The 26,404-nt window shown below is 39.3% G+C and overlaps 1 protein-coding gene across 3 annotated transcripts in view; it reads right to left on the bottom strand.

The window, feature by feature from the left end:
• GATA5 (GATA binding protein 5) overlaps positions 1-26,404 on the bottom strand; it is a 33,793-nt gene that overhangs the window by 6,050 nt on the left and 1,339 nt on the right. For 2 of the 3 annotated variants that reach the window (XM_069751168.1, XM_069751169.1), the window contains exon 3: positions 9,274-9,443. In XM_069751168.1, coding sequence (XP_069607269.1) covers positions 9,274-9,443 — 170 coding nt within the window. Of the gene's footprint in view, positions 1-7,259; positions 7,410-9,273; positions 9,444-26,404 lie in introns of all 3 variants that reach the window. The other variant, XM_069751166.1, reaches the window with a different exon arrangement.

Raw genomic sequence — 26,404 nt, 5'->3', positions numbered from 1 at the left:
AGAGCAAAGTACTGTAGTGCGCAGGCGCCGGGCCTCTCTGACCTTTCCGGCGCCTGCGCACTGCAGTACTTTGCTCTGCCCTCAACAGGACAGACAAAGTACGCCTGTGCCGGAGCAGCGGTGTGAAGACCAGAAGAGGACATCATGGAATGAAGATGGGAGGCGCTGTTCCGGACCTGAGACACCCATCGGAGCAGGACCGCCCCTGGGTGAGTATAATCTAACCTCTTTTTCTCCTCTTTCAGGTTACATCGGGGGCTTGTCTACAGCATTACAGAATGCTGTACATAAGCCCCTGATGATGGTGAGCTTACCTCACCATCGATTTTGGGGGTGACAGGTTCCCTTTAATAATCTCTGGAGGCAGACTCTCATGCAGATCAGTGTCCGGTCCATAGATCTGAACAGCACATTTACATATTAAGAAAGATGTGGATTTCTTTGGAATAAGATATCGGATCACAGATGTAAGGTATCATTTTATTCAGCTTCCTATGACCTACGTGCCCATATAAAAGACTTTGTAGGGTTAATCCTACTAATAAGTTCTGTTTCAAATGCATCTGTTTGCAAAAGTTTTTCAACAGATCAAGTTTTTTTTTTGCTTACATCATAAAAATCTGGTGTGAACCAAGACTAAGAGGTTAACCTAAACTGCCTGTGATCCAAGTCACTGTTACTGTTCAGAGCTGGGTAGATTTCTGCCCATATCGAGCACCAATCAATGAAAAAGCAGATCAATCGATGATCACTTAAGGCCGGTTTACACAAGCCAATGCAAACTGTATAGAGGAGAATAATATGAATACTATCATTCAGTCTGCATACAGTTTGCATATTCTCGGCAGCACACTCCCATCTGGCCACAGTGATTTTAAGCCCATGTAAGTTACCCATTTTGATCAGTCATCTGCTGATTGCCAACATGTTTCTATTGCCCAGTGATCGGGAATGAGCATTCTTACAATTCTGATTATGCCGGTGTAAAGGGGCATTTGCTCTTATATTTGAACAGTTGCCTTTTCTCAACAATGGACTTGCAGTGGGTATGAAAAATATTATCCTGTGTAACACAGAGTGAAATGTTTCGCTTAGAATCAAACAGCAAAATACCAGAACGATGACTATAAATACACGTCTATAAATGAACCGAAGGCATCACTGAACGTGCACTAACCCTCTGTGAACGACCCTTCGAATATGATCCCCTCCCCTATAAAGTAGTCGAAAGGTCACTGGTCTCCTTGCACGGTATAGGACCATCCGTCAGCCGAGCGGTACTGTAATGTGAAGATCTGAACCCTCTACTAGAAATTGCTTCGCATTAATAAGTTTGTTTGCCAAAGATATTTCCAAACTAAAAAATTGTTTCCTATAAAGCGATTTAACATGTCACAGCTATGGAAGACGAACAGTCGGGGCCAAAACCCAAAGAGCTTTATTACTAAGAGAATCATTAAATGAATGGATGAAAATCTAAGATGTGGTGTGGTAGGCCCGATCCAGCATCTGCAGCTCGGGGGTTACACAAGTTTTGACCTTAATTAAAGTAATATACGGTAATTCATTATAGGGATGCAGGGTACAGTAAGATATAATGGGACTAATAACATTCTTATAGAAAATTGGGGCCCACAGCAACCAATCAGAACACAGCTCTTAATTCTTAACTTACTCAGAACAATTTAAAGCTGCACAGTGATTGGTTGCATGTGTGGAGGGCGCTCAGGAGCTGAACTCACTCTACACACAGCAGAATGGGGGCTTTATTCTATTATACATATATTATACTCCAAAGACTTATAGGGAATTTAGATTGTGAGCACCAATGGGGACAGTGATGATGTCTGTAAAAGCGCTTGGAATTGGTGGAGCTATAAGGCTATGTGCACACAATGCGGATTTGCTGTGGAGCTTTATGTTAAACACGATTATTCATATCTTCTCTACAGCAAACGCTGCTGCCGAGAGGATATGAATGGCGGCTTCAGCACCAGTGGGGGGGACAGCGCTTAATGTAGCGCTGTCTCCTGCACGGCACACGGACAACGTCCGTGTGCGGTACGTGTTTTACACGGACCCATTGACTTTAATGGGTCCGTGTAATCCGTGCGCTCCCACGAACACTGACATGTCTCCGTGTTTGGCACACGGACACACGGTCCGCAAAAAAATCAATGACATCTGCACAGATGCATTGATTTCAATGTGTCTACGTGTGTCAGTGGCTCCGGTACGTGAGGAAACTGTCACCTCACGTACCGGAGCCACTGACGTGTGAAACCAGCCTTAAGGTACCGTCACACTAGACGATATCGCTAGCGATCCGTGACGTTGCAGCGTCCTCGCTAGCGATATCGTCCAGTGTGACAGGCAGCAGCGATCAGGCCCCTGCTGTGCTGTCGCTGGTCGGGGAAGAAAGTCCAGAACTTTATTTGGTCGCTGGACTCCCCGCAGACATTGCTGAATCGGCGTGTGTGACACCGATTCAGCGATGTCTTCACTGGTAACCAGGGTAAACATCGGGTAACTAAGCACAGGGCCGCGCTTAGTAACCCGATGTTTACCCTGGTTACCATCCTAAAAGTAAAAAAAACCAAACACTACATACTTACCTACAGCCGTCTGTCCTCCAGCGCTGTGCTCTGCTCTCCTCCTGTACTGGCTGTGAGCGTCGGTCAGCCGGAAAGCAGAGCGGTGACGTCACCGCTCTGCTTTCCGGCCGCTGTGCTCACACAGACAGTACAGGAGGAGAGCAGAGCACAGCGCTGGAGGACAGACGGCTGTAGGTAAGTATGTACTGTTTTTTTTTTTTTACTTTTAGGATGGTAACCAGGGTAAACATCGTGTTACTAAGCGCGGCCCTGCGCTTAGTTACCCGATGTTTACCCTGGTTACCGGCATCGTTGGTCGCTGGAGAGCTGTCTGTGTGACAGCTCTCCAGCGACCAAACAGCGACGCTGCAGCGATCCGGATCGTTGTCGGTATCGCTGCAGCGTTGCTACGTGTGACGGTACCTTTAGCCAGTATCCTCAAAAAGAGGTGGCCAGAAGTGTCAATCTCTGACAGCAGCATTTAAATGGAACACATGACGCTGCTCGTGCGCATCAGATTCCATTAACCCTTAACTGATAGGTTAATATAGTAGCCAGGGTCTGCTGCAGACCCTCATCGCTGCCATCTTGGTACTCCTATGAAGCTCAGCTGTATATAGGTGCCTTTGATTTTCACTATATTGTATACTACAATACTGGACAAATGGACGATCGCAGGTTCAAGTCACCAAAGGGGAGTAATAGATAATGTTAAAAAATAAAATATATATGTATACAAAAACAGAAATCATCCCCTTTTACCTCCATTAAAAATAAAGAATGGGGAAAAAAAAAAACATCTTTGGTATCGCAAAGTCTGGAAAAGTCAAATCTATCTAAATATAGAACTAATTAACCCCCCCCCCCCCCCCAATAAACACTGTAAAGAGAAAAGAAAACTAAACACCAGAATAACATTTTTTCACCTCCCTAAAAATGCAATAAAAAGCAAAATGTTGTATATATTGGTATCAATGAAAAAAACATCAACTCACCACGTAAAAAACAAGCCCTCAATCAACAGCAAAGTAAAAATGTTTTGGATCTTGGAAAATAGCGACACAAACCAACAAAATATTTTGCCATCACATAAATAGAAAATAAATCTATGCAAGCTTAGTATCCCCAAAATCGCTCTGACCTGGACAATCATGTTTCCAAGTTATATTATAAATATATATATTTGCATTTTTTCACCATTTCATCACACTTGGAATTTTACAGTACATTATATGATAAAATGAAAGTTGTCATTCAAAACTACAGCTTTTTCTGCAAAAAAAACAAAATAAAAACAAGCCCTCATATGGCTATGTCGACAATAGAATATTATGCCCCTTCATTACTGTATCTCTTGATGCAATGCTCGTTAATGCGCTGCATGAAGAGGAAAGCTACTATTTTTAAGAAAAAAATATGTTTTCTGCAGGAACCAAAATACGGGATGAGCCCATTGATTCTAAAGGAACCATATTATGGATTTATGCCAATTCATGAAATGATTTAGCATAATGCAAGTATTATCTAACTTCTACAGTGTACGCAGAACAAAGATGGCTGCAATATTAATATCTAAATGGGGCCCCAATATGGAGCAGCTTCATAAGACAACTCCATAGTTACCTAGATCCATCAAGTTCAACCTTTCTCCACCAATTGTACATTTTTTCTTCCTCTTTATTTACTAGCATAATTCTAATGGAAAAGAGGAGCCCATCAACCATTGGGAAGCAGAACTTCCCATGCTAACCAGGAGTGGAAACCCTCCTTCCCCTTATATAAAAGCTGCTGTCTCTTTCCCCATGGTACGTATAGCCTTATAAAAAGAATTAAAAGGATGAAATGCATTGCAAATCCTCAGCAAAGAAAGCACGTAAAAGCTATGCCATCATTTGGTATCTCATTGCTGATCCCATAGAGATATGCAGGGTCTCTCCCAGTCATTGGATTCCACTGAGTGTGAATTGGCTTTATAACACTGCTGTCATCTCAGGACCACCTCAGACACCACAGCCCCTGTTCTCTCAGCCAGTCACTATCACGTGCTGCTGCCATCTACATTGCTGAATTCTCATGGTACAAAGATCTGCTCTATTCATGCTGCAGCCATTTATAATGTGCCATGCCAATAGCTCGGCTTGGTCAGTCCTGACCGCTGCACCCTGTATGTAAGTAAAGGCATGATGTATAAATGACCTGCGCTGTATGGTTCCTTCCATATTACACAAGGGCCGCATATTACCCTTCTGTTAAAGCCTCTTTCTGTGTGCTGATGACTGTGTGCACTATATGTATCACAAGCTTCGATTCCTCTTATCCCTGAAGTGCTGGAGGCATCTATACATTATATCTGGTATTATTACATCCCTTCCATCTAAATACATAACATAATTCTGCATTCATGTCTTTATTCTGCAACCAGTCTATATACAAATGAGAGAGAAGTCTGCCAAACCCGATACTTTCAATAGAATTATCATCTGTCTAATGTGTATAGGGGTTGCACGATAGCCCCCCAAAATGATTCCGGGGTAAAGCAGGAGGGGGCATATTGCATTTCATCCATGATCCTTTGTTCTCAGGGAAGATAAGTCACAGCCAGAACTGTGTGAACAGAAGCTTATTCCACTCTCCCCATTGAAAACAAATGTACGCTGAGTCAAACTGAGCATGCATGTGTACAGGGTGGTCGAGATTCAACTTTTATGGCTTTCAATGTGCAAATTGTGGAGATCTTGTAAAGGCTTGGGAGGGTTAAATATAACAACCATGTACAATTTGGGATGACCCAACAGGAACCCTCAGTGACAAGTCCTAAAACTTAACTTTTATTATGGACTAATATAGTGGGGTAAAACTAAACATGAAATCTTCTGTCCCTATATTGCCAAATATCACTTAGTGTCACCCCGGGGTGTCAACATTATCGGGTAATTAGGACAGTTTTTCCTACAGCACATGTCCCCCAACATGTTTCACCTCGGATGCGGGGTCATCAGGGGATGGGACTATAGTTTGAATGTTATGACTTTCTTAAGCCACAAGTCTGGAGCTATTATATATGTGCAAAATAAAAAAAATTAAGCAACTTTAGCAAGTCTTAAATAAAAAAAACCTACCGTTTTGTACCTACAGCTTCTATGCAGACCTTTGCGTCCCCACAGCTAGCAGTCACGTGTTGCTCTACTACCTCTACCTCCTATCCTTTGGGTATCCTTTGTATGTATATAGTCTTTTATCATGAAGATACATTTGTCTGTATAGGATCTGTATACACATAACTGTAGGGTATTTTTTGTCATTTATTTTTTTTGCTACGTTCTACATTAGGGTGCAGTCAGACGTAAGTATAAATTGGACCACGATCAGAGCGCAGAGCACGGATTGGCTCCCCGAGCGTGACAACTGCATAGAAATGCATGAAGCTGTCAAGGTCCAATTTACATGGCGATCTGACTGCACCCTTAGGCCGGGATCACACATATGTGAGATACGTCTGAGTCTCGTAGGTGAAAACCCAGCTATGGCGCCGGCACTCCGGAGCGGAGCGGAGTGCCGGCGCCAGAGATGGGTTTTCACCTACGAGACTCAGACGCATCTCGCATATGTGTGATCCCGGCCTTCGTGTGAGAATTGGGCTGTATAAAAATAACTTTTCCTATCCCCTTAGTGACCGGGCCAAATTTTTCAAATCTGACGTGTCATTTTATGTGGCAACAACTCTGGAATGTTTCAACATATCCCAGCGAATTTGAGCCTATTTTTGCTTAACACATTATATTTTATGATAAGGATAATTTTAGCTTGATATATCTTGCACTTATTTATAAAAATATCAGAAATTTGACAAAAAAATTCTAAAAATATGAAACTTTCCAACTTGGAATGGTTATGCCTTTAATCCAGATAGTCATACCACACAAAATACTTAATAAATAACATTTTCCTCATCTCTGCTTTACATCAGCACCATCTGTAAAATGCTCTTTTATTTTGTTAGAAACTTTGAAATGTAGCAGTAATTTTTTATTTTTTTAAGGAAATTTACAAAATTAATTGTTTTAGAAACTTATTCAGTTTAAAATTAACTTTGGGGGACCTATAGATTGGGAAACCCCCAAAAGTGATAGCCATTTTAAAAAACTGCACCCCTCAACATATTCAAAAACTACAGTCAGGTAGTTTATTAACCCTTACGGTGCTTTTCAGGAATTAATGCAAAGTGACATGACTGGTAAGAAAAATTTTATTTTTGCAACCTAAATGTTTATAACTTCTGAACAGGCCGCTATAGCCGGCAGACTCTAAGGCCGCTATTTGTCTGTAAATTGCCATGGCAAGCATCAGGACCACACAATCAGTATCCCAGGGTGCTGATGTTAAAGAGGGAGCCCGCACACTGTTATTAACCATCTAAATGCCGTAGTCACTGTTGACGGCAACATCTAAGGGATTAAACTGTTACACATTGGGAGTCAGCTATTGGGTACAGCTGACAGCTGCTGCATTTTCACCCATCAGGGGACGCTATTCACATATATCTCAGGTCAGTTTTAAGTTTTATTGATGGTCACTAAGGAGTTTTTAAAGGGGGTTTCCACTATATTTTAAAGTTATCACTAGGAAGCCACCCTGCTGAAAGAAAAATAAAGAAATCATACTTACCATCGTAATCTGCCTCCCTCCAGTGTTATTGCTCCAACAGTTTTCGTTGGACCGGAAGTCGTGACGTCCTGAACACCACCTGACCATGGAACCAATCAGTGACGGTTGTGGTTGCGATGTCATCTCTTCTGGTCCGGCAGAAACAGACAGCTGGAATGGGGTACAGATTACAATGGTAATTACTAGAGATGAGCAAATCGATTTGCAGGACCCTGGTCCAGCCACCAGGTCAGTATTCAATGGCCGGTGGACGAGAGCCTGGCGAACCTCAGCATACCTACATCCCCGGCTCCTCTTTTGATTAGTTGGCCTAGCATGACATCATTGCTTTGTGGAGTGACGCACACAGGAGGCCAGCTAATCAAAATAGGAGCCGGAAATGTGGGAGGTGGTTCTTGGGTCTCCAATCCAGCGGCCATTGAAAACTGACCTGGCAGCTGGATCAAGGTCCTGTGACTCAATTTTCTCATCTCTACTAATTATGCTTTATTTCTGTTTCTCTTTTAGCAGTGAAGCTTCCCACTGATAAGTTTAAAAATATAACGAAAACCCCCATTAATAAAAATGAAGGATGGGACTACAGCCATGATGTTAGGAGATTGTCAAAGCATCTTATTCTCTATACAGCCCAATACTCACACTTGTTATCTGAGTGTGGTCCGATTTTTTGCACGGACCCATAGCCATGAATGGCCGAGTGCGATCTGATAATCGGAAGCAACTTGTGCATGCTTCAAATCCCTGCCTTGGTTCACTAGGCCCAAAGAAAAAAAAAGTGGACATATGCATGGTCCCATAGAATAACATGGAGGCAAATGCTACCAGTCAAAATGACGGATAGCAATCATCTGATTTTTACGATCGTCTGCCCTAGCCCTAATGATGGATGTGGCCAAAAAATAAATTACGCTACAGAAGTGTGTACCCAGCTCTTATGCAGACATATGTGCACCCAAAGGATAGGAGAGGGACGATGCAGAGAAACACATAGGTGCGAGCTCACCATTGAGTGCAGACCTTTAAGGGAATCTCATTTATAACAGCAACAGAGAATTAAAAAACGGAGACTAAATGCACGATTTTTCTTGCAGATGTCTCCGCTGTGTAAATCTTTATCTTGTGATGGATTCTCCAGAAGCTGATATTAATGGCAGTAATACTCTGGAGAGAACGCGACTAACCGCTTTCAGAGAGTACAGCTTACTGCCGAGCAGGGGCCCCCAATAACCCTTCATCCTCACACATCAGGCTCTATGGAGATCTCAGATCTTGCACCTCGAAGAAAATCTGACTTCTTGGTGTTAATCTAAAGCAAGTGTACTATAAAAGGTCTATGGAAGATGGCTTCTCCATATGGTGTTTGGAGGAAAAAGCTTCTGAAGACGACAGAAAGCGAACGTGCACCTGACCATATTACTGATATGCATGGATTTGGAAATCGTGGAAATCTGGGGTCCATGTTGAATCTGTGTGTCTGATTTCCATCACATTCTGTATTACAGAGGTTTTCAGTCTATAATGGGACAGGTGGGTCTCCAGAGAGAGAGACATCCCACTCCAGGATCATCTTGTCCCTTGCATATGGTCATGAAAGTGGAATGGATGCCGTAGGACCTTTTTGAGGCGGTTACGGGTGCTGGCATAAAGCAGCATTATTTTTATCTGTACTCTTTGTATGCCAGTTTTCACGTGTCTATTATATCATACGGACATTACACAGGTGAAGTCCTGACTCTGTGCATGAAGAAGAGCAGGGAGCAGTTTTCGATCTGTAGGACTCGCACTACCATGTATTATTTATTTTACCAGTGATTTTAATAACGAGGGTGAAATCTTGAATTTTCGCCGCAGTGTTGATAAAAGGGAAATAGGTAAAGGGATACAGTGGAATCAATGCCCTCCGGCTGTTAGGGGATGCTGGGACTTGCAGTTTTGTTAAGCCATATGTTGGAGACTACTACTTAAGATAATTAAAAAAATGATTAAATGGATTAAATAGTAAGAAATCTCTTACCAGTCTTTTCTGCGGCTTGATGAGCGGCCGGTTGATTCCATTCATCTTATGGTACAACCCGCAGGCGTTACACAGGTAGTGCCCGGTGCCATCTCTTCTCCACAAAGGGGTAGACATTGCTCCACAGTTCACGCATTCTCTTCCTTCGGCATGGAAGTCTTCAAGGTATTCTATGGACAGAAATGCGATAATTAGTGATGAATGAAGAATGAGTAAACAGGTAAAAGTATCAAGATTTACAAAGCCAAAATACTAAACTGGATCCCACCGTGACCTGGTTCTACTGAGGGGAACATATATCACCAGAGAAGCCTATGCATTATGGCCGTAATACAGACCCTACAACTGTGCCCACTAAAGCCACCATATGATGAAATTATAGTAGCGTTAATAAGAAAAGATCTATGAGAAATGGAAATGATTAGCTGTGAAGATCCTCCTAATCAAGAACAAACTGAAGGGGATTTATCTGAACTTCTTCATAGTATGAAGCCATAATGCACCAAAATTACTAAACGGAGGAACATTATGAAAAGCACAGTCAATGGCAGCAGATTGGTGACAGCTTCCAGGTCTCAACATGAGAGTCCATGTCACTGAGAACAAATTACAAAGATGTCACATTATTAAGTTAAGTGATGATTAAGATAATGAAAGGTGTGGCCAAAAGACCCCAAATGTATTCACTTCACTGTAATGTACTCAAACTTCTGAATACAGGCACATAATAAAATGAACAGCCATCATCACAGTGAAGATTTCCTGACCGCAAATTATGGTCGATTCCTCTGAGCACAAAATGAATTAAAAATACAAGTTACAGAATGAACAGAATGGTTATGTGAGAAAAAGCCTTCCACATGAGTAAAAAAGAAGTGAACACATAAATGTACAATATTCAGTATTATTCAGAACTTATGAGCTTCATTTGATCAGATTCCTCACTACAAAATTATTACACATTTGCAAAAAATATTGTAGACAAGAACAATTAGTTATTTGTAAACGTTTAAACAATTTCTCACACATCTATAAAACTAGTTACATAGATATAGTGAGTAGAGATAGACAGACAGAGATAGATAGATAGATGATAGATACAGGATAGATCGATAGGTAAGAGATAGATGGATGGATGGATAGATAGATAGATAGATAGATAGATAGATAGATAGATAGATAGATAGATAGATAGATAGATAGATAGATAGATAGATAGAGGGATAGATGGATAGGTAAATAGATAGATGATAGGTAGATAGACAGATGGATAGGCAGATAGATAGATAGATAGATAGATAGATAGATAGATAGAGGGATAGATGGATAGGTAAATAGATAGATGATAGATAGGTAGATAGACAGATGGATAGGCAGATAGATAGATAGATAGATAGATAGATAGATAGATAGATAGATAGTCTATGGGATAGATAGATAGATAGATAGATAGATAGATAGATAGATAGATAGATGGATAGGTAAATAGATAGATGATAGATAGGTAGATAGACAGATGGATAGGCAGATAGATAGATAGATAAGATAGATAGATAGTCTATGGGATAGATAGATAGATAGATAGATAGATAGATAGATAGATAGATAGATAGATAGATAGAGGGATAGATGGATAGGTAAATAGATAGATGATAGATAGGTAGATAGATATGGGATAGATAGGTAGATAGACAGATGGATAGGCAGATAGATAGATAGATAATAGATAGATAGATGGATAGATAGATAGATAAGATAGATAGATAGTCTATGGGATAGATAGATAGATAGATAGATAGATAGATAGATAGATAGATAGATAGATAGATAGATAGATAGATAGATAGATAGATAGATAGATAGTCTATGGGATAGATAGATAGATAGATAGATAGATAGATAGATAGATAGATAGATAGATAGATAGATAGATAGATAGAGGGATAGATGGATAGGTAAATAGATAGATGATAGATAGGTAGATAGACAGATGGATAGGCAGATAGATAGATAGATAGATACTTCTTTCTGGTACCACAGACCTCCACATTACCTACAGGTCTAGGTTGCATTTCTAACCCAATCATAAATAACTCTGGCAAATATAAGCAATGTTAAAATTTTCCATGAAATATTATGGGACATTTAGCAGCGGAGAAATATTCAGAGACCAGAGTAACCCCTCTAGGGAATATACAACAAAACTGGCTGATGGTGGAAAATGAATGTTATATGTCCAATGGCAGTACAGCGTTACATGAACCATCAGAGTTCAGGGCGATGAAGGATCGCTGTGTGACATGGGAATGTTACTGGATTCTGGGATCTGGTGGAGTGGAGGTCGCCCCGTTTTGTGCTGCACAAGTGATGTTATTGCGTGGGGTTAATGTTTAATACGCGGTGTTGTTTTCTGATCTGGCCTTCTCTATTACTGGCGCATTTTACATTTTTGTCACATTTCAGCTGCACTCGGCTTAATGTTAAATGCTGTAATAACTATTTGGGTGTGCTGGTGGTGACCTGCCTCTAATGTACAGGAGGACAGGATTTGATGTGTAATGTATGGCTGCCAAGCCCTGTGCACGCTAACATGTATTAATTTGTGTGAGTGATACATAGCTCCCCACTGGCACAAGGGTGAATTTTCAGAGAGAAGAGGGGGTGGAAATGAAGATTGATTGAGACAGACTTGTTAACTCTTTCCTGCATACCTGAAAAGATTAACCCTTTCTCCCCAAAAAAAGACTTGGGCTTCCCTTCCCAGCAGCCCCCACAGAGCTGGACAATAAATGATTAGTGTAATGTTATTGTAAGATGATAAAAGGAGGAGGGGGCTTGGAAACTTTCCTGAACTCCATCACATAGTTTTCCATGCTGACTGCTGGCGACAGGCAGGCTGGGGGCTGATGGAATGCTTATGGCTCACAGCTCAGGGTTCGGACAGTTTTTGGTCAGCTCCTACAATACAAATCTATCACCCAGACTTTACAGTTGACAAATGACAGACCCTGAGAGTGGGAGGAAGGGGCAGGGGGGCAGATTCCCCAGTCAATCCAAAAAGTTGTGAGCATCCTCCAGTCTGAGGACAACCCTGACATGGGGATAGATGAGCACATGAAATGGACACTTTGATGTATACAGACACTAGCACTGTGCAGGGGAAGATGGAATAGGCACCATGGTGTACATCTTGGTGAAATATGGAAGTTTTTAGCTGTCTAGCTAGCTTTACTGCTGCCTAAGCTGAAAAGCAAAATGGCACAGCATCTTCCAAATTGGAAATGGGGAAGCATGGAAATGGAGTGTATAGATTGCCCTCTGCAGTTAGGGAATGCTTTACCAGAGGCTAAAATAGATAGACAGACAGAGGGATAGATAGATAGATAGATAGCTAGATAGATAGATAGATAGATATGGGATAAATAGATAGATAGATAGATATGGGATAAATAGATAGATAGATATGAGTTTATTAAGGCCCCAAAAATTAATTTAATATGCATCCTTTGTGTCCTGATTCTCTCCCCATGACAGAAGCTCCAGGAAAGAAGGATTGGGAAGTTGGATTTCAACATGCCTGATCAATATTCTCATGAGAGATAAGCTGCTGCCAAAAAATGTCTGTAGGGGACACAGGTATCTAGAGGGGACAGGGGTGCCTGGCAGCAGCATAATCCCCTCTCCACATCAAAAATGCATGCACATAGTTGGGAACGTTTTCCCGACAGATATCTAGGATATATCGCCAGCTTTATAATGACTGGATAGTTTTATTTAAGCCTCCTTCAGAAGTCTGTAAATTACGCGTGTTCTACCAGTGTTTTTCACGGACAGAATACTTGCTCATTATAGTCTACATGGCTGTTCATAGGTTTATATTTTTCTACAGACCAAGTGGTTCACAAAAAAATGGAGACATGTCCGTTTTTAATCCAAGTCACGGATCAAAATTACCAATATAAATATATGGGTCCATGAAAAATCATTAGCAGCACACATTGCCATCCATGTGAGGTCCGTCCTATGTACGTTTTTAACATTGTAATCGATGGGAAAAGCTTTTTTTTCTTACAAGAAAATCACTAATTGTAAATCTGACCAAATACTGATAAACATCGGATCAAAAACACTGATGAAAATTGGGCCATTGTTTGAGTACCAGAAAAATCACTGACATCCGAATGTGGCCTTAACGCGAGTTCATACCACGTTTGGGCTTTATGTATACACTGTGACATTTTCCTGGCGCACATTAACTATGTCATCGGACACATCGCAAAAAGAGTGTCCTTGTGATGTTACTTATATAGCGCCATCATATTCCACAGCGCTTTACAGACATCATCACTGTCCCATTGGAGCTGACAATCTATATTCAGTGTGTCTTTGGAGTGTGGGAGAAAACCGGAGACCCCGGAGGAAACCCACACAAACACGGGGAGAACATACAGACTCCTTACAGATGTTGTCCAAGTGGGATTTAAACGGAGAACCCCAGCACCGCTGTAATGCTAACCACTGAGCCCCCATACAGTGCTAACCACTGAGCCACCGTGCTGGTTCGGACAGGCAGATATTTGTCAGTTAAACTTTTTTGTACACAACTATATCAAAAAGCGTAGAAAAGTACGGTAAGCAAAATATAAAAAAAAACAATATCACAACATTATTTTAGTGAGTCAGTGGTGACCAGTGCAACTATATAGGCATTTTTATGCAATATTGCTAAGGGATTTTAATCATTTTTTTTTTATCTTCGTCAGACCTATTTAAAAAAAAAACACCATAATGATTTTCATGCATTTTTTCAAGCATTTATTTATTCTATTTTCAAACTTTAGGATAGTGCATGTTGAAAATAACACTGCTGGCAGATAAAACACACCAAAAAAAAAAAAGAAAAGAAAAGCAACACAAAAAACATGCTCTTGTGGGTTTTCCTACAGACATCCAACATATAAACACATTGTTTTAAAAAAAAAAAAACCTCTGCAAAAAAATTGTTTTTTTCTAAAAATGATATGTGTGAAATCACTAGAAAGAATAGTTGATGGAGGGTTTTTTTAGCCAACACTATAAGTGAGGAATCTAAAGAATAGACACTATGTTACATTATGTTCTTTATTATATGAAATTTTATCATTGTCTTTTCCACTGGTCCTACTTTTGGTTTTGGCTCCAAAAAGCGATATCACCACCAACAAAACAAGAAAAAGGTGGTGGGTATCTCATAATCTCACATAATCTTTGTTGTAAATAATTTAAAAACATATTTTGTGCATTGAAAGGTATATTAATAAAAGGGGGGGAAACACTAAGGCCACGTGAACACGTTGCGAATTACTCTGCAGATTTTTCCAGACTGATTTTGGTAAATCCGCAGGTAAACCGCACTGCGGATTTCCTGCGGAATTACCGAGATTTTTTGTGGATTTTGTGCGGATTCCACCTGCAGATTCCTATTATGGAGCAGGTGTAAACCGCTGCGGAATCTGCACAAAGAATTGACATGCTACTAAATAATCAACACTACATTTGCGCGCGTTTTTTCTGCAGCATGTGCACTGCGGATTTTGTTTTACAGAGGTTTACATAGTACTGTAAACTCAGGGAAAACTGCTGTGAATCCGCTGTGGCCAATCCGCTGCAGATCCGCAGCAAAATCCGCAACGTGTGCAGATACCCTGAGTTTACAGTACCTATGGATTTACCTATGGAAAACAAAATCTGCAGTGCACATGTTGCAGAAAAAAAAACGCACGGAAACGTAGCGTTGTTTATTCCGCAGCATGTTCATTCTTTGTGCGGATTTCGCAGCGGTTTACACCTGCTCCATAATAGGAATCCTCAGGTGTAAAACCGCAGGTGGAATCCGCACAAAATCCGCAAAAAATTGGGTAAATCCGAGGTAATTCCACAGGAAATCCGCAGTGCGGTTTAGGCAACTTTCGCACTGCGACGGGCCGAGGTTCCGACGCTAGCAGTGAATGCGCCGCACAGCGGAGGCAGCGGATGTATTTTTCCTGTGCATCCTCTGCCCCATTGTAAGGTGCGGGGAGGTGGGGGCGGAGTTCCGGCCCGCATGCGCGGTCGGAAAAAGCGGTCCGTTGGCAGCAAAAAACGTTACATGTAACGTTTTTTGCTCCCGGCGGTCCGCCACAACACGGCGCAACCATCGCACGACAGTTGCGACGTGTGTCAATGCATCGCAATGCGTCGCTAATGTTAATCTATGGGGCAAAAACGCATCCTGCAAACAACTTTGCAGGATGCGTTTTTTCCCATAAACGATGCATTGCGACGTATTGCAAAAAACGCTAGTGTGAAAGTAGCCTTACCGGCGGATTTACCAAAATCAGTCCGGAAAAATCCGCAGAATAGTCCGCGACGTGTGCACGTGGCCTTGTGAAGGAAAGAGTAAGTAAAGCAAGAATAAGTAAGCCGGGTATGCTAAACTAGCAAAACAACATGAGGTTATGTGCACACGTTGCGGATTAGGCTTAGGAATTTCTGGTGCGGATTCTGACTCTCCTGGCAGAAAACGCACCTGCGGATTTGTCGCGTTTTTTGTGCGGTTCCGCAGCATTTTTTGTGCGTTTTTGCTGGGGTTTTTCTTGCGGATTTGCTGCGTTTTTTACCCCTGGGATTTTTTATAAAGGAATGGGCACAAAAAAGAAGTGACATGCTACTTCTTTTACCGCAGCGTTTCCGCAGCGGATTTTCCACAAAGTGTGCACAGCATTTTTTTCTCATTGATTTACATTGTACTGAGTATCAATTGCGAATCTGCAGCGTTTCTGCACTGCAAAAAAAGCTGCGGATCTGCAGAGAATCCGCAACGTGTGCACATACCCTAAATAGTGAAAGGAACAAACTGCAACTCATATTGCTGTAACTTTAAGGAAAACTATAAAACGGCTCTGAGTTATGCAGATAATAAGCTACATATTCAAGGGGAATATCTAAAATACAATAACTTACATAATATAGTGCTCTAGGCCTGTGACCCTGACCCCAATGCACGTTCTGTTCTGATTTTCAAAAGGGACTCCTGATGAAGCACGGTGAAACGCGCATTGGGACATAGAGACAGCTGCCTAGAGGAGAACTGTGTTATGTCAATTATTATACTATGCCTATTCATCCTGAATAACTAGTACATACCTCACTTAGAACAATGTGCTTCTTAAATTTGCACATTATGCTGTATTTATTTATACAGCTATATGCAGTTGTAAACATTCTCTTAGTACTAGTAAATTTGCTGTTCATGCACTTTATTTGCCAAAATTGTCTTGTAAATTTGCACTTTATACCATAATGATTAATTATAGTTTTTCACAAAGTTACAGTAATAAGAGTTGCAGTTCATTCCTTTCACTGTTACTAGTGTTGTTTTGCTAGGTAGTGTACCTGTTTTATTTATTCTGTCTTTACTCACTCTTTTACAATGAATATTATGTGATTTTTGAGTCACCCAGCATCTTTTCCTTCTTTTGTTAGTAGTGATACAGTTTGATTCGGTGCATCTGAATTTCTTTTTTACTTTAAGAAGATCTGGAAGTTACATTTAAGATGGTGGCTAACTGTATTGACACTATAAACCAGTAATACCGTACGCTGATCCGCACGTCGCTAGAACCTAGGGCTCACTTAGACATCACTTTTTCTCATATGAGTGCTATCTGTGTGTTTGGGCTCATGCAGACAAGCATATAAATCGGACGTGTGCTATCTGATTTTTAATCAGACTGCACACTGACCCATGTTATTCAATAGCACTGTTCGGGTTAATGTTTTCTTTTACTCGGTCTGCTGTCCATGAGAAAAAACATCACAGCATCGGATGAGACTCACACATTCAAGTCTATGGGTGCATGGAAAAAATGGGATCCCATACAGGCCATCAGATTTTTACAGATAGATTTCTATTATAAATGTAGAAAACTGTATGTGATCATGTACGGATGTTACATGGACGCCAAAAAAAATACACTCATGCATCATGGCCCATGGATGAAATTCTGATGAAAATGTGAAAAAATCATCCAACTTTTCTGCATGAAACTGGGAAAAATTTACATACTCCTGTCTGCAGCCATCCTTTCACGGATAGCACTTGTACTTATGAAAGACTTTGAGGTAGTTTACATGTCCGATTTTTTTCCTTGAACTGAGTAATCAGTTTAAAAGAATGGAAACTTGTACAGTATTAATACCAGTGTTGAATCAAACTCACCAACGCAAGTCTATGGGTCCATCCAAAAATGGGACAGCACTAGGAATGCCACCAGTGTTCTGTTTGTTTTTCATGGACTGGTTGACAGGAGAAGCTGGAGAAACCTCCATCAGTTTTGTTTTTCTTCAGATAAAAACTGAGAAAACTCTAACACACTGACCACAAAACACTGATGAAACTCAAAAATTTTTGTATAGGAGAAAAATCACTGAAGTCTGTGCGCCCTTAGGCCACGTTCACATGTTCAGTATTGGGTCAGTATTTTACCTCAGTAGCTGTAAGCCAAAACCAGGAGAGGAACAATCAGTCGGAAAAGTATAATAGAAACACGTTACCACTTCTGTATTTATCACCCACTCCTGGTTTTGGCTTACAAATACTGAGGTAAAATACTCACCAAATACTCAACTTGTGCACGTGGCCTAACAGACAAAACAGGAACACGTTATTTTCAAGGCCACATTCACACATTGAGCATTTGATGAATTTTTTACCTCAGTGTTTGTAGGCCAAAGCCAGGAGAGGAACAATCATAGGAAAAGTATAGAAACACATCACCACTTCTGTAATTATCACCCACTCCTGGTTTTGGCTTACAAATACTGAGGTAAAATACTCACCAAATACTGAAAGTGTAACCGTGGCCTTAGTTGCATCCTTGTGCTGTCCTTTCTCCACTATCTGCTTGCTAGGAGAAGCTAGGAGACAACTTCCATCATTTTTTTTGTTTTGCAAACATGAAAAAACGATGGGAAAAAAATGACTTGGCGTTATATTACCACAACTCAAGACAATGCAGAATAAATAGTGATAAGACGACCTCTCATTATATAAAATAATACAACCCCCATCGTCCCTGCCCTGCACATACTACTTCTGCTGTTTGACAGGGGATTAATGATAGAAACTTCCAGCTGCTTCAGTTTAAAGAGGGTTTAATTTGCAAACAGTGAGTTAAATATGGCAATTGCTGATAATGGCGATTGTATAAATCGTGATGATTGAACCAGGCCTGTCCGTTAGCTTGTGTAACCTTTTCTGCACAGTGATCACTTTGACATTGCTAATATTTAGGGTCAATTACTCCCACGGAGTGATCATTTACTGATAACTGAACTTGTAGCCATTCCCTTATCTTCACCTGTCAAATCAAGCAAAGTTTTCAGCTACAGAACAAGATCCAGGCAGCACAGGGGACTATAAGGCTGCCGTCACACTAGCAGTATTTGGTCAGTATTTTACATCAGTATTTGTAAGCCAAAACCAGGAGAGGAACAATCAGAGGAAAAGTATAATAGAAACATATGCACCACTTCTGTATTTATCACCCACTCCTGGTTTTGGCGTACAAATACTGATGTAAAGTACTGACCAAATACTGCTAGTGTGACGGCAGCCTAATACAGAGAGATTTATCCAGAGGCCTCAGCTGCTGCGCGCCTCCTGCTGATGTTCCAGACATTACAGCTCAGCACGTGCTAGAAGGTCATGCTGGAACTTGTAGTTCCGCAAATGCTGGAAATACATGGGCTAACTATCCAAACTGCAGCAGCTTCTATACATTCATTTCTAAGTATATTCTATACGTTCATTTTGACACTGGATCTCCAATTGTTTAAAAAATGACAACTCCCTTCAGGTCTTGAGAGTCTGTGGCCTTTAGGCAATAATGGGTGTTGTAGTTTTGCCATAGCAGTTGGAGACCATTATTTTATAGGATAAGATACTACTCATACGGTATATTGAAACTGTAAAAACTATGAAAGGATGGGCTAAGGGATCGCTCCTGACTCCATCAATAAGGGCTCATTTCCACTTGCGAGTAAAACGGACGAGTGCAATCCGATAAAAAATCGGATTGCACTCGGACCAATGTTATTCAATAGGTGTCTTTTCATTTGCGATTTTTTTCTCAGCCGAAATCGGACTGAGAAAAAAATTGCAGCATGCTGCGATTTGCTGCGAGTCTCGGACGAGACTCGCCAATGCAAGTCAATGGGTGCGATAAAAAAAACGCATGGCATACGGAAGATCCGTATTCCATCCGTTTTTTACGGATACCTTACCATTATGTGTCATAGAACACTGTAAATAGTCCTGTAAATGACTGTATAAAAATAGTTGCAGAGAAAAAAAACGGATTGCAGAGAAAAAAAAACGGATTGCATACGGATGTAAAATGGATGGTGCGATTACAAAATCGCATTGAACTCGCATCACAAACGCATGACAAACGCATACTTTTCATCCCTTTTTTCGGTCCAGATTACGGACCGATTTGTCTATCACAAGTGGAAATGAGCCCTAAGGCCGGGATCACACATGCGAGAAACACCTCCGTGTCTCACATGTGAAATCCAAGCTCTGATGCCGGCACTCCAGAGCAGAGCGTGCGGCTCCATGTGTTGCTATGCGGCCGAACGCTCCGCTCCGAAGTGCCGGCATCAGAGCTTGGATTTCACATGCGAGACACAGACGTGTTTCTCGCATGTGTGATCCCGGCCTAATGTACATTAATTGCAGAGTAGGGGTTATCTACTAGGGGTCTGACAAATGGCCACCAGATAGATATTTCTCCTGACACTTTTCCCAGGAGCAACTAAATAACTAAATAGGAGAAAAAAATATAAAATCTTCCCATTATAACCCCCTATGCTTATTTCAAAATCCTGCTACTAATCAGTGACCATATCTGAACAGCCACGGTCGCAGTCTGAACACGTCCAGCACACAAAAACTCACTAGCTTCTTTTTGATCACATTTAATAATAATAATAATAATAATAAGGCCATGCTGACGCGTTCAGTAGTTGGTTAGTATTTTACCTCAGTATTTGTAATCCAAAATCAGGAGAGGAACAATCAGAGGAAAAGTATAATAGAAACACGTCACCACTTCTGTATTATAACCCGCTCCTGGTTTTGACTTACAAATACTGAGGTAAAATACTGAACCAAATATTAAACATGTGAATGTGGCCTTAGAATGGATCCAGCAGCACTCCAGTCCAGCTAAAAAAAAAACCTTGGATCCGTTTTTTTTTTTACATTGAAGTCTATGGGAAACTGATCTGTTAATTAATAGCCATTTTCTTTATTTGAAAATGATCTATTTTTTTTTCATATTGAAAAATATAAATGTGAGTAAATGAAGGAAGACTTACTATATTATCAATGCTCATTATGTGCAATTTATGCGCATTATGTGCAATTTATGCGCATTTCACGTACACATTCTATCAAGTGTTTTTTGCCATTATAGTCTATGGATTACATGCTTTTTTTGCGGATCATGTGTCTATGCAAAAATAACAGCGACATGTCTGTTTTTTTACTGAAATTATGGCATAAAAAGTACCAATACAAGTCTATGGGTCCCTAAAAATCACAGACAGCACATAGATGGCATCAGTGTAGAGACCATGTGATGTCCGTGAATAACATTGTAATGTATAGAAGATTTGTCTTTCATTTATTTATTTTTCCATACAACGGTAAAAACTGACACTCGGATCAAACACTTATGACACTTGGACCATTTTTTTGCATAAGTGAAAAAACACAGACATCTGAACGAGGCCTAAAGGTTCATTCAGACGAACATATTATATGGATGTGTGCTGTCAGATGACAGTTTTTCATATGGACTGCAGAAAAAAAAATTGCTGCATGCACTATTCTCTTCCATATTTCAGATGAGGCTCGCCTATTCAAGTCTACGGGTGCGCAAAAAAAAAAAATTTGGATCCCACATTGAACATTGTATCCAATTTTTGGTATATTGTCATTATCAGCCTCAGAAACTGTATTTGATTATGGATATTTAAAACTGGTGATGTAAAATACGGATGCAAGGATGAAAATTGTCAGCGTTTTTGGGATGAAAATATTTCATTCCTTTGTTTGATCTCAGCCTCAAGCCATTTTTTCACATACATATTCTATGTTTTTCACTGATTGCACACATTCCCATTATAGTCTATGGAGTTCTTCTTACATCCAATGAGGTATTTTAGACCAGGTGACCACATTAACAAAATAAATGGAGACGTTCATTTTAGGTCCAAGGCACTAATCAAAGTAATCAATGCAAGTCTAAAAGGTTTCATGAAGATCTGAGATAGCACTGATGGCTTCCTAGTTGCATTCTAGTGCTGTCTGTTTTTCACTGACTGTAATTTTTTTGCATACGTGAAAAACTAATGAAACTGATGGTAAAAACTGACACATAGACAAAACACTGATGATAATGTGGCCCAGAACACAAGAAATGGGGCCATATTTTCACACATCAAAACACATGTAATCCACACATGACTGTATCAATACAGTTTGGTTAAAGCCAAATACCAGGACATGTCAAAAACAAAGCAGCTTTTTTAAAACATGATGTACCCAAAAGATACAAAAACTACAGTGTAAAAAAAAGTGATAAAAACCCATGTAAAAAAAAACGCACTCTGCAACTCAATGAAAAAAGCGTAGAAAATCTGCAGCATAAAAAAAAAAATCGCCAAATACTGATCGTGGGAATGTAGCCTAAGGATGAATGCACACACAGTAATCTACCATATAGTGGCATCACCATACACATTACCCCAATTGTAGAGACCACCAAATTATCTGGATACATTAACCCACATCAGTAGTTAGCTCCCAGATATGTTTTTGTGGATGTGGAGAAATATGCTGCAGATATTTTAGTCTAGATTTGCAGGTGAAAAATCTGCAGCGTATTACATGACAGCAGGGCCGATTACATGTTAGCATTTACATGCGACATGTGGATTTTGATGTAAAATTGCCTTGGATTCATGGCAAAAGTCACAGTAGATAGCATATATATGTATATGTGTTGTCACACACACACACACAACTTCTCTTTAAAAAAAAAAAAAAAAATGTACTCCCATTCATTTTTTTTGGAAGAATTTTCCAAAAGCATTTTCCCATTTTTGTGACTTTATGTTTTTTTTTTTTACTCACACACTTTTGTTCCTATAGAAAACACTATGAGGGTATGTGCACACGTTGCGGATTGGCCACTGTGGATTCGCAGCAGTTTTCCATGTGGTTTGCAGTACAATGTAAACCTATGGAAAACCAAATCCACAGTGCCCATGCTGCGGAAAATAGCTTGAGAATAAAAGTTAAAAATAGTACAACTAAAGCATTTGAGAAAACTGCAAGGACCCACCACTCCTTTGCATCCCCCCCCCCCCACAAAAAAAACAACAACAAAAAAACAAAACAAAAAAACACCAAGGTTAAACAATGACACAAAAAACCCTACCCTTCCTACTGTGAGCCAACATCTGGAATAAAAAAAAGGTTCATTTTATTTTTAATCCATGTGCTGCCATAAGGAGGCTGTGTGACCCTCCATTTTCTGAATCTATGAAGACCCCTATAATATGGTATGTTGGTACACAGGGGAAGGAGTCTTTATCATAGATCAGTAGGGGACACAGCTTTATACATATTGCTTTTTTTCATGTACATTTTGCAAGTTATCTCCACTTGTATAAGAGAAAAGCTCAGGACCAATAATTGTAGTACTTTATGGACTCCACAGAAATCTTCATTTATTAATTACTACCCATCTGAATCCTCTGCAAAGCTACTGACATGCATCCCCACTATATTCAGCGTCTCTGCCCTACTGCTGAATGCTCAGGTGTCAGTACAGCCAGCAAGTCACTGATACAACTCATCCACAGCACTCTGATTAAACGGCATGCTGGCATTTGTAGTTCCACATGACTGGCAATCGCTAAATCATGTGCAGAAAAAGCAGCAGTCCAGGCTAGTGTAGTGTAGCTCCAACATCAGAGCAGACCCCCGACTGTCAGATCCAGGGTATGCAACTCCCCCTACCCCACACTGTTACTTCAGCACAAGTGTGGCACTTATGTGACAATATGTCCTTGACATAGGAGAGGAGAATGGCCATTACCAGGAGCAGCCTGTGTACAGGAAATATAGGGGGGTGGTCCCAACATGGGTCATTTGCCTTAATATTATTAATAATAGGCGATCTTAGAAGATCTATTTTGTTAGAATCATCCACAAAATAAAAAGCAATCGTTCTCCCTGTTCTCTAACATTAAGCTCACAATTATTATTTGATGCCCTATTGAACATGCTTTCACACGGAGGATTATATGATGATGATAATATAAATTATTATCTATTCTCTGCGCCATAATCATCATTACTGCTAATAACCAAGGACTAATAGTAATCACAATCATATAGTGATTATCTGTATATGGAAGTACAGGGGACAGAGATGGAAGAGGAGTAATGGCTGGTGACATGAAAGGACAAGCTGGGCTGTGTATGACAATTTTATATTATTATTGTGATTATTATTATTATTACCACTACCACTATTAGTATTGTATAGTCCAATGGATTGTATTACTATCTTTACTATCATTAGTAGATTTTCAGCATGTTCTCAGAAACGAATAATAAATAAAACACTGGTAGTCAGCATACAAATAGTAGCTGTAAAGGAAATCTGCATACATATAAGAATAATAACACATAATAATAGTACTGCACCTACTTCTAAGAAGAATTATGGAATTATGGATCATAACAATTTAGCAGTTTATATATATATATATATATATATATATATCAATCACATTAGTTATATTACTATTTATATATGGGTTATATATTTAGTATATAACTGTGATAGTAATATAATGCGAAATTCATATACATATATATAAATATATATATGTATATATTTGCTATTGTTAAATATCTCATATTACTACTAGTCATGTAGATATATATAATGTAGAATTGAATTTTAATTAATAATAATATTATTATTATCATGGCTATATATCACTAATAGTGAGGACTATATATATATATAATGTAGTAGTATATGTTTATTATATTGTAACCTTTGATTAAGTTAAATATCACTTTTTTGCTACTATTATTAGTAGTAGTAGTAGAAGCCAGTAATAATAATTAAAATAATATATCTGGATAACTAACATTTAGAGGTGCAGGGAGGTTTATTTTAAGTATAACTTGTAATCCTGTATGACAATATAGCAGCCCTGGCAGTGTTATTGTATCTAATCAATTTACCATCTATTACTACCACTTGACATTATGGCTCGGCCTTGACAAAATTATTGACAGATCCATCTCCCAGCATTATAATAATGCTCATAGTATCTGATTATTATTCTGCTCTCTGATAGGAGGGAACATTATCATCTCAGTGTTATAAGTGTGAATGAGGAGATTATCTGCTGTGATCCCTGCAGTAAATATCAGGTATATCAACTCTAATGTCAGATGTCAATTGCAAAGAGGTTATCACAGCAATCCATTAGTAATCACTGTTTGAAATAGCAGGACAAGGAAAAGAAAAGTATAGCCATTCAACAGTGAGATAGAAGCACATGTGTTCATATATAATCACACATTATATATATATATATATATGACAAAAATATTCATCACACATTCATAAATACACAATGAAAAGTGTTTCTTCAGATGCTTCTATATTTGCAGTTATGTTATAGAATTATATAATGGAATACATATGAACATATCACCACTAGATATATGTCAGGGTGGGTATTTTAATACTGTCTTGATATATTATGTATTTTGCAATGTATCTTTGTTACTTCCCTTATCCTGCTGTATTCTACCTATACATTATTCTACAAGATTGATATACAGTACAATAACTATAAATATATGCAATGTACAATTCCTTATTTATTTATGTGATTCTAACTAAAATATATTCTTATTTATTTTGCATCGTTGTGTGTGTTGTATCAATCCATCTATTTAATATACATCAGTCTAACATGTATCAAGCTATATATCTGTGTCTTTCTACCAATCTATCTGCTATATTCCTCTCTAGTTCTCACATATCACTACAAGTCCATTGCTGAGCCAAGTCTATACTGAGCACAATAACTAACAATGTCCTGCTTATATCCTGTAGTTTCAGTAGCAGTCGCTGTATTTAAAAGCAGCAATGATCAAAGTGCAACATAAACCATCTAGATAAACAGGATAAAGTGGCCAATCCCTATAACAATGCGGAGACCCTCCTGAAACCCCCCAGAGACCTCACCAAATCACCTCCATACAGTTTCTAACATAAAGCGGGAAATGATATCCTGTAAGAATACTACAGGTAACAAATACAAAATACAGCACGCCCCCTGCCACAATTCACGAGTTATTCTATCTATCTACCTTATCTATCTGTCTGTATATATATATATATATATATATATATATATATATATATAGTAACTCCTGTTTCTGTATTTATTACCATTAGTCATGGCGATATATATATATATATATATATATATATATATATATATATATATATATATATATATATAATTTATGATATTACCATCGCTGGCAATGGCACACACACTATAAGGTCCTATAAGTGGGTTGGTGAAGAAACAAACAAACTGTGGTTTTTATTTACCCATGTGTTTGCCTGTACAATACATACACACACTATATAATAATATATGCGGATTATGGATTATACACACGCACGCACACACACACTGTAAATGTGGTCTATGTGGTCTCTCCTCTCCATACTGTATATAAATAATATAAATATAATCTATCTCATAACGATCTATTCTGAATATATATATACTGTACATTATGCATATTATCCCACGCACGCACTCTATGGTAGTATATGAGGACTCTGATTGTTATACTGCACAAATTATATATATATATATATATATATATATATATATATATATATATATATATATATATATATATAATCACTCTATGGTAGTATATATGGACTCTCCTCTCCATATACATACATGTATGGAG

This window comes from Ranitomeya imitator, chromosome 2, assembly GCF_032444005.1.
Source record: "Ranitomeya imitator isolate aRanImi1 chromosome 2, aRanImi1.pri, whole genome shotgun sequence".
Lineage (NCBI taxonomy): Eukaryota > Metazoa > Chordata > Amphibia > Anura > Dendrobatidae > Ranitomeya > Ranitomeya imitator.
Note: the sequence above shows the minus strand (reverse complement) of the source record. Positions and strands in the feature narration are given on the sequence as shown.